Source organism: Phascolarctos cinereus, unplaced genomic scaffold, assembly GCF_003287225.1.
Source record: "Phascolarctos cinereus isolate Bilbo 61053 unplaced genomic scaffold, phaCin_HiC Scaffold_726;HRSCAF=1367, whole genome shotgun sequence".
Taxonomy (NCBI): domain Eukaryota; kingdom Metazoa; phylum Chordata; class Mammalia; order Diprotodontia; family Phascolarctidae; genus Phascolarctos; species Phascolarctos cinereus.
This window is the reverse complement of record NW_027556098.1, coordinates 352,610,204-352,620,406: the sequence shown is the minus strand read 5'-3', so window position 1 is coordinate 352,620,406 and position 10,203 is coordinate 352,610,204. Positions and strand designations below refer to the sequence as shown.

At 39.7% G+C, this 10,203-nt stretch overlaps 1 protein-coding gene across 1 annotated transcript; it reads right to left on the bottom strand.

The window, feature by feature from the left end:
• Positions 1 to 3,084: 3,084 nt before the first annotated feature.
• On the bottom strand, positions 3,085 to 4,096 carry LOC110200550 (olfactory receptor 52P1-like). The gene has a single exon (XM_020975919.2). The coding sequence runs from the start codon at positions 4,048 to 4,050 to the stop codon at positions 3,085 to 3,087; it is 966 nt and encodes a 321-aa protein (XP_020831578.1). The 5' UTR covers positions 4,051 to 4,096.
• Positions 4,097 to 10,203: the final 6,107 nt, after the last annotated feature.

Sequence of the window (10,203 nt, the reverse complement as noted above, 5' to 3'; positions counted from 1 at the left end):
TAGAATTCATGGGTATTAAATCTCTGCTTCCTTCTAGATGCATCATATTTGTTCAGTGTCTCTCAGCTTTTTTTTTTATAGCCATTGTTTCTCTCTCTGGACTTCTTGACTCCAGAGTTATCTGCTGATCATTTCATTTCCTTTGTTTTAGGGTAAAGTGAGGAGACTGGCAGTTCTTTTAGTACATAGTCACCTAGCTAAATTGGAAAGACTCAAGCTAAAGCTAAATCTCTTCTTTTGATTCCTTGTGTCCTGTGCTGATTCAAAATTCATTGTCTCCAAAAATTATACGACTAAGGTCAGAAATTACCATAGCTTTCATTTAACTCCCTCATAGTTAGGACAAAAAGAAAACTCTGCGAAAAACAAAAATTAAAAGCACAAGAATTATGGGAATATTGGGCTGTGAGCCCCTTTCATTCCCCAAATCCTCTCAACTAAAATGAAGATGAAGAGTCACACCTATTCTCTGCCTTTGTAACCCACCATTATTATTATTAATTTATCATTTATATCTGCTGAAAGAAAAGGAAAACAATGGTTTAGGTACTCTATTTTGGCCATCAGAAAATCTTCAGAGTCTCACTATACACAGAAAAATTAAAAAAGACTGAATGCTTGGTGACCAAATTGTACACAAGCTGAAGCATTTCTGGATGTTGGGTTAGAATAAACAAGAAAGACAAATCAAGCTAATGCAAGAACAGATATAACAGTGACATAAACACCAAGAGGGGGAAAGAAAAAACAGTGAAGAAGGAATGGAACTTTATTTATTTATTTTTTGGTGAGGCAACTGGAGTTAAGTAACTTGCCCACAGTCACACAGCTGGTAAGTGTTGTGTGTCTGAGGCTGGATTTGGTTCTTCTGACTCCAGGGCCAATGCTCTACCCATTGCACCACCTACCTGCCCCCAAACTCCTTTATTTAAAGAAGCCCTTTTGACTCTCTGTGAAGACTGAGGGAAATAAGCTTCCTAGATAGTCTAGTGAAAACAAAGTATTTCTGATTTTTCTTGGTGCCTTCAAAGAATGAATGTGGTGGTGATTCACTGACTATGTGTATTTGCAATCTACATAATTGACAAAAAGTAAGTACTTAATAAATTCTTTTTTCCTTCCCTCTTTCCTTATTCATGTATGCACTGTGCATGTGTGTGAATGAATGCACATCTGTATGTATGCTTGCGTAAGTTAGGAAGGAAGTAACTTCAGAGTAAATTAGAACCTCACGAGGCTTAGAAATTGAAGCTGAAAAATGAGAATTTTGTGGCCATTGATAATTTGTCCTAATATTTCCCTGCTTGGCCTCATACATCCTGCAGACATGCTAAGCTTTGGTAATGTTCTGTTGACACCTTACATCTGGGAAAGAGTAGGACAGACATACCCCAGAGAAACCCACACTTGGGAAAGATGGATGGGAGGGTGGGAGGGATTTGGAAAGTAAATACAGATAGTCTAATGGGGGACAATGACCTTATTCCAGATATGAAGAGATGGACTTGTTGAACTCTCCCTGATAGCATTTATGTTGTTTCATGCTGGAGGTGGATCTAGAGTGTAGCCCTGACTCTCTACATATAAATTCCTGAATGACTTTGAGCAAGCCATTTAGCTTCTATGGGGCTTAATTTCTTCATCCATAAAAGGAGAGTGTAATGCAGAACATTATTTTACCATTTGGGTAGTAGGGCCCTTTGGGCCATGGAAGGCAGAAATTGCTGCTTAACCTTGCCCCAGACCTCTTTCCTCCTAAATCTAAACAATAGTGAAATGTATTCTTGCATAGCTTAGCACAGCCCATACCTCCAGTGCAAATGGATAAGAAAGCTTGCAATATAATTGCTTTAGATAATTACATTTATACCAGAGACCAGGACACCTGGTCTGGTTTGTTTGATCCCTCACCTATAATGATGGGGTGCTCGGGTGCTTGTGCTTATACTTGGGCCCCAAATGTCTCCCTACCCTCAGAAACATTGTCTCTGACAACCACTCCCCAGCCCAAGGACACTGTGCCTAGCAGTTATAAATGCATGGGCCTCAGTACGACCCTTATCTGGCTGCTCAGGCCCTAGCCCTCAGATCATGTCTCTGGAAGCCTCCCAATTCCTTAGTTGTGAGAAACCTTTCCTTTGTTGCAGAGCATTCTCTCATCAAGACAGAGGAAGAGGGGTGTCCTTGGCCAGCCCAAGGACTTTTCCTCCTGCCAGACTTCAAATATCCATCCCCCTCCCTGTCTGGAATACTCCCTGTACTTTCCCATCCATAGTCTCCAAAGACACCTGCACCTTTGGATTACCTCATCAGTGTTCTTGGCATTTCTTTCCCATGCTCTTTTCCATATAAACCCTAGCTCGACCTCTGATTGGGGCTCCTTCATTTGGATGCGCATACTGCTTGCAGCCGCGTGCTAATAAATCCACATTTTAAATTACGTCTGGGTCTCGCTCGCTGATTTCTCGGTACAACAAGAGCACTGGATAATTGCTAAGAATGCCTTCAGCTCTGATATTCTTTGACTGATGATCTTACAACCACATTGGATGATTCCCATCAGAAAATTTCTACTGGCAGGGACAGTACATAAATGGAAGCCATGGGGCATAGATGATTGGTAGGAGAGCAGAGGAGTGGATTTCTAAGGGATGCATCAGTAGAAGCATGAAGTTGAAATCCAAGTGAAGATTATACGGATCAAGGGAAAAGGTAGATATCTAGACCTCATGTCCAGAGAAATAGGTAGACAGTATACAAGTAAACAAATAAGTTATGTCACAGTCTAGAGCATGAGAGAGAGTCCCTCTGTAAGGTAGTGACACCAACGACTGCAAGTAATCTGGGGATACAGGTGGGGAACCTACCCTGTGTGTCCTTTCCCAAAGAGGAGAGAGAGGTAGGAGAGTGAATCCTTGGACAATGATTTTGGCCAGGGTTTGCCGGAATGGCCCCAGCTGGCTCTTGGGAAGGTGTTTTTTTCTCATACCAAAATCTGATCTTACTCATTGCTTTTCCTGAGTTTTTGGAAGCATCTTCTCTTGAGGGTGCTGATGTTTAGTTATCTAACTTCCTGCCCCCAAATCACCCTACTCCTTTGTCCCCAGAACTCTGGCCTCTCAAAAACACCCTAACTACTCGATCTCGGATCTCTTTGGTCTTAACACCATAGACAATGGGGTTGAGTGCTGCTGGGAACAGCAGGTAAACATTTGCCAGGAGAATATGGATGTGAAGTGGGACATGGTGTCCAAAGCGATGAGTAAAGAAGGAAAAGAGGGCAGGTGTGTAGGAGATGAGGATGACACAGATGTGGGAGCCACAGGTTCCCAGGGCCTTAGCTCTGGCTTCACGGGATGAGAGACGGAGTACAGCTTGTGCAATGAGTGCATAAGAGAGACCAATGCAGAGCAAGTCAACCCCGATGACAAGCAATGCTACTATCAAACCATACACATGGTTGGGTATGGTGTTCCCACAAGCCAACTTCACCACAGCCATATGTTCACAATATGTGTGTGGAATCACATGGCTGTGGCAGAAGCTCAGGCGCCCAATAAGAAAGGGGCAGGGAAACATCAGCAGTGAACCACGTAGCACAGCAGCCAAGCCAATCCAAGAAATGACTGTGTCAGTAAGGATGGTGGCATAGCGCAGTGGGTCACAGATGGCAACATAACGATCAAAAGCCATGGCTAGCAGCACTGTGGACTCCATCATACAGAAGGCATGAATGAAGAACATCTGGGCCAGGCAGGCAGCAGCAGCAATATGCCCAGCCCCAAACCACAGGATGGCCAGAAGTTTAGGCAATGTGGTGGCTGATGTAAACAGGTCGATGGCGGAGAGCATACAGAGGAAGAAGTACACAGGCTTATGCAGGGCAGGCTCAGTGGCAACCACAGCCAGGATGGTTATATTACCCACAATAGTAACCACACCCAAGCAGCACACAGGTATGGAGAGCCATAGATGGATTGACTCCAAGCCTGGAATGCCCAGGAGAAAGAAGACAAGGGGTTCCTGGATTGTGTGATTTGAAGATATCATGGCCTATCCACAGGATCCTGGGTTCCCAGCTATTATGAAATATTCATCAAATCACCTGCAAAGATAGGACAAAGACAGAGGGATTAGGGGAAAGGAATAAGGCATTAAGAAGTGCTAAAAGAGAGAAGGTTTCTTAACTATCCCCTTATTTACCTAAGTCTGTTGGAAATGTCCTTGAGTTCAAGTCTACATTTACCTCCAGGATCAGAGTCTATCTAGGGCCTCAAGGGATGGTTCAAGACAATCAGGGTCTCTGATATTGTCTTAACAGGTTATTCATTCATTCATTCATTCATTCATTCAATAAGTAAATGTCTAGAGACAAGTAGGTAGTACTACGGGTGCCATGAGTGTCATGCCCTGGACTTAGAGGCAGGCAGACTTAAGTCCAAATATTGCCTCAGACACTTGCTAGTTGGGTGACCCTGGGCAAGTCACTCAACTTCTATCTGCCTCAATTTCCTCATCTGTAAAGTAGTGATAATAATAACAACTAACATTTATATGGCCCTACCTTGTGCCAGGCACTGTCTTAATTGCTTTTCTTTTTAAGTTTTTTAAATTTATTTTAAACTTAATACAAAATAAGAAAAGAAAAAAAAATATTGTCATGTACACAGAAGAACATGAGAGGACTCAATATAAAACAATAAATTTCCACTTCAAGAAAACCTACATAATAAATACACACATTGTTTTCAAAGCTGTCCAGCTTTTCTTTGCTTGCTTATAGGTTTTTCTTTTGTTCTCTGCTGTGTACTTTTTACTTTGCTTTTTTCCCTCCCCTTTCCCTCCCCACTCCCACCCCAATGAGGCTACAATTAAGTGCAGATACACACATATGCATATATACACATATGTATGCATACATGCATATATATTATATACATATACATAGATATCTATAAACATATACATACATACACATACACACTCATATACATATATGTAAGACTGTATTCTGCTTGTTTTCACTTGTCATCTGTTTCTCTGAAGGTAGATAGAATCTTCCTTCATAAGTCCAAGTCTTTCCATGTTTTTCTAACTCAACCAGCTCATCATGTTCTACACAGCAACATTCCAACCCAATAACATTTTGAGAGATTGTCTATGAAAGTTTTTTCCCAATTTTCTGCATTCCTTCTATTCTTGACTGCATAGGTTTTATTTATGCAAGAAAATTTTCATTTAAAATAATCAAAATTATCCATTTTATACTTCAGCAATGCTCTCATCTTATAATATAGTTTAAAGTCTTATTATTTTTCCTAACTCACTAATTTTTAGTAATTTAATTGGAGTGGCTTTACATAAATAGATTAGTTAGGTGAAATGACCTTTTTTTTTTATTACATTGGCTTTTCCTACTTATGAAGAATAAATATTACTTCAATTATTTAGATCTAACCTTATTTGTATAAAAAGTTTTTTTTTAATGTTTATGATTGTATAGTTCCTGTGTCTGTTTTGGCAGGTATACTCTCAGGTATTTTATATTTTCTACTTATTTTAAATTGTCTAAAACAATATTGAATAAAAGGCTGGCAGTGTAGTTTCACTATTTTCTCTTTTGATTAAATCTATTTTAGATTTAATTTTATCTGAGATCATGATTACTACCCCTGTTTTTTTAATATAATAAATTCTACTCCTGACCTTTATTTTATGTTTGCGTGTATCTTTCATGTTTACAGCATTTTCTGAAAGCAACATATTGTTGAATTCAAATGTTTAATCTACTATCAGTTTTCATTTTATAGGTAAATTCATCCTATTCACATTCTAAGCTATAATTACTTGTATATTTTCCTCTTTTCCTATTTTTCATCAATGTTCTTCTCACCCTATTCCCATCCTTCCTCACTCCTCTGCTTTAATTCTCCCCACTACCTTGCCCTCTTGTTCCTTAACATACCCACCCCTCCAAGAATCCCTCCCTCATTCTCTCCCCTCACCCTATCCCCTTGCCCTCTTGTTTCTTTCTGAATTTACCAGACTTTTATACCCTTTGAGATATATATGTTGTTCCCTCTTTAGTTCCTGATGAGAATAAGATTTCATCACTACCCACCCTCCTCCCTACTAGCTTCTTCTGTATCATTTCCCCCCTTTTATTTGCCTCATTTGTATGAGATAATTGCTCCTTTTTATCTCTCCCTATACAGTTTTTTTTAGAATTACGCCATCATACTCAGCTCAGCCCAAGGCTTTCTTTCAAACTACCTGAATAAAAATGGCAGTCACAAAAGAATTGATAATATTTTTATATATAAGGAGTAAAGTATTTGACTTTATTGAGTTTGATATAATTGGTCCTTAATGTTAACCTTATATTTCTCCTGGATGTTATATGTCAAAATTTCCCTTAAGTTCTGCTGTTTCTGTCAGAAATACCTGAAAGTCTTTCAGTTTGTTAAATGTACTTTTTTTTTAAATTCAAGATCATACTCAACTTTGCTGGGTAAGTTACCCTTGGTCACAACCCCAGTTCTTTTGCTCTATGAAATATAGCTCTTTGAGACCTAAAGTCATTCAACGAAGTAGCTGCTAGGTCTTATGTAATCCTTATCACAGCTCCATGATATTTAAATTTTCTTTTTCTTGTTTCTTCCAATATTTTTTGCTTAATGTGGAAGCTTTGAAACTTGGCTGTGATATTCCTGTAAGTTTTCCCCTGGGATCTCTTTCAGGTTGTGTGGTGGATTTTTTTTTCTGTTTCTGCTTTGCCTTCTTGTTCTAGAACTTTGGGGCAGTTTTCCTTGATGATTTCTTATAACACTATATCAAGATTCTTTTTTTTCCCATAATTTTCAGGTAGTCTGACTATTTTGATCTCATTTCTCCTCAATCTGTTCTCCAGATCAGTTGTTTTCTGATGAGATGTTTCACATTCTCTTCTATTTTTTCATTCTTTTGATTTTGTTTTATTATTTCTTTGTGTCTTAGAACATCATTAGCTTCCCTTTGCCTAATTCTAGTTTTCAAGGAATTATTTTCTAGTAAATTGACTTTCTTTTCATAATTTTCTTGATTTTCTTGGATTGCTCTTTTTTTCCCTAATTTTTCCTCTGTTTCTCTTGTTTGATTTTTAAAGTCCTTTTTAAGTGCTTTCAAGAAGTCTGTGCTTAAGATCATTTGATATTTCTCATTGAAAATGGAGTGGCTTTTTTTGCTCCATTATCTCCTTCTGAATATGAATCTTTATTTTCTCTATCCCCATAGTAGCTATCTATGATTGAGTTCTTTCTCCTTTGCTTTCTCATTTTTATTTATTTATTTATTTATTTATTTATTTATTCATTCATTCATTCATTCATTCATTCATTCATTCATTTATTTATTTATTTTTTGTTTGTTTGTTTGTTTTATTTGTCTTGTTTTTGACAGTTATTAGTGTGATCAAGTTCTAGTCCCAAGGTATGGGAAATAATGCCCCAAGCCTCGGGTCCTCCTTCCTGTTATTTTCTGAAGTCTGTCCTGGGGCTCAGCCTTGGGCTCTCTTTTCCACTCCTAAACCATGGCTAGAACTCCCATCATTCTGTCCCACTAAGGATCTTACTCCCTGTGTTCCCTTGGGTGGCTGCAAACTACAGCTGTCCTCTTTGCCCTGGAACTAAAACCAGGGACTCGTCTCCTGCAAGTGCCCACAGCCAGCAGGGTCTCTGCCCCCTCTGCTACTGCACTCACCAGGTGTGTGCTAGATTCTTCTCCCTCTCAGTGGCAACCCAGCCTTGGAGAGTGCCTGGTCAGCACAGATGTGCTTGGTGTCCCTCAATAGTGGAAGGTCCTTCAATATTCCCATACTCAGCCATTAGACCCTACACTGTCCTGAGATGAAAGTTTCTAAGGCTGAGATTGTCTTCCAACCTCAGGTGCCCCCAGGGCTTGCTGTTTGTTGATTCCAAAGAGTTGGCCTGGAGGTGTTTGCACTTCATTCAGGCTGAATCTCTACACCTGGAGGTCAGGTCTTTCCTGGGGTCTTCTTGAATTGTCTTAGGTGGACAAATGCTTTACCCAGACTTGTTTATTTGTGCTGTTCTACATTCCCTCTGAGGCAATGTTCTATCTTTTTCTGTGGCAGAAATTTGGAGAGTCAAAAGTTTTCTGACCTACTCTACCATCTTCCCAGAATCTTCTCCCTATATCACAATAAAGTGATATTATTATCTTCATTTTACAAATAAAGACACTGAGGCAAGCAGGGCTAAGTAACTTTGCCCATGCTCACATAGCTCACAATAGCTAGTTAAGTGTCTGAGGCCAAATTTTAACTCGGTCCTCCTGACCCCAGGCTGGGCAGTCTATCAACTGTAACACCTACCTGCTAATAGTAGCACCTACTTCCCAAACTTGGGAGGATAAGATGACATAATATGTTTAAAGTGCTTAGCACATTGCCTGACACATAGAAGGTGCTTAGTAAATGCGTATTATTTGGTGTCTATCTATCTATCTGTCTATCTATCTATGTGGAGGAAAACAAAAAAATAGTCGGAAGTGAATTCTAGATATTTCTATCTCCCTCAATAATCCAGGCAATTCTCAAAATTTTTCTGAAACCTATTTAGATTCTCTGTACCAGCTTTCAGGAAACTAAAGCTGCACATGAGACTATAGGATTTAGCACTACGAACCTATCTGAAGATCCATCACCCAGACCAAGTGCCTTGTTGTTGTTCAATCATGTCTAATGCTTCCTGACCCCATTTGGGATTTTCTTGGTAAAGATACTGGACTGGTTTGCCATTTCCTTCTGTAGCTCATTTTGCAGATGAGGAAACTTAGACAAATAGGGTTAAGTGACTTGCCCATGGTCACACAGCTAAGTAAGTGTCTGAGGCCAGATTTGAACTCCAGATAAATCTTCCTGACTTCATTCCCTGCACTCTATCCACTGCGCCACCTACTGGCCTAATGGTGTCAAACTCAAATAGAAATGGAGCCACTAACTAAACCATGAAGGAGGGATCAACAACAAAGATCCTTGCAGGCTGAATGTTGACTTAGAAGACAGAATATTAACATTATGTATGTTCTGTTATATTTTTATTCATTTTGTTAAATGTTTCCCAATTAACTTTAATTTGGTTCTGGCCACACTGGGAAGTATCACAGGTATACAGCTGACAAAGTCTGCCTGTTTGACATCTCTGATTTAGAACAATACTTTTTTTTTCAGATGAGAAAATAGCCCAGAGAAGTGCAGGTGATTCCCCAAATGCCACATGGTTCACAAGTAAGAGGTCGGGATGCAAAACTCAAGTCCTCTGACTCCATACCCACTGTTCTTTCCACTCCAGCACAGTGCTCATCAGTTCTTTCTATGCAGGAAAAACTTCAATCATACACTCTTTCAGCTGCATTCTTCCTGTCTGTCATCATATGTCTTGGTCTCTTTCTCAGGATTGTTCAAGTTACTCTGTTCTTAATCTTCTCTGGTTGCAATTCTCTTGAATTGTGACCACACACTGTTCCAGGTGGAGAGAGTGAACCACTGTGGTCATTTGGGGGTTCCTAACTGCAGACTAGATAGAGAGTGGTATATCTCTTGTGGTCCTAGATCTCTAGGGAAGAAGCTATCCCAGGCTTCTCAGTCACCCAATTCCCTGTTCTCAGGAAGGTTTTATAAAAGTTCTAACTCAACCTTTTCCTGCTATAATATTGGGCTTTTACCTCCCATCCTGAAAAAGGATTTCCTAACCTTCTCTCTGACTGCCTCTTATCTTCAAAGGCTCAAATGAGAAGAGGCAAAAATAGCTCTGAGTTTGATGTCTGAAAGCATTGGAAATTTGCTTCTGCCATTAATTAATTTGTTTTGTAATCTGAGACAAGTCATTTTCCTTCTCTGTGCCTGTTGGGGGGATTCCTGGCAGAGACCCTGCCCCAATCTCACCCCACTATAATCCAGCCAGCCTCCACTTAACCACCAAAGTGATTTTCCTAAAGTGTAGGTCTGGCCAGGTCATTCCCTAGTCAATAAATTTTAGTAGCTCTCTATCATTTCAAGCATCAAATATAAACTTTTATTTGGCACTTAAAGCTCCTCACCGTCTGGCCCTATCCCATCTTTCCAGCCTTCTTCCATCTTATTCCCTCCCATGGACTCTAGAGCACAGACATCCTGGATACTTTTCTGTTCCTCACACATGATAT

Coding starts and splice junctions, on each gene's coding strand:
- LOC110200550 (XM_020975919.2), bottom strand. CDS start 4,050: ATGATATCTTCAAATCACACAATCCAGGAACCCCTTGTCTTCTTTCTC.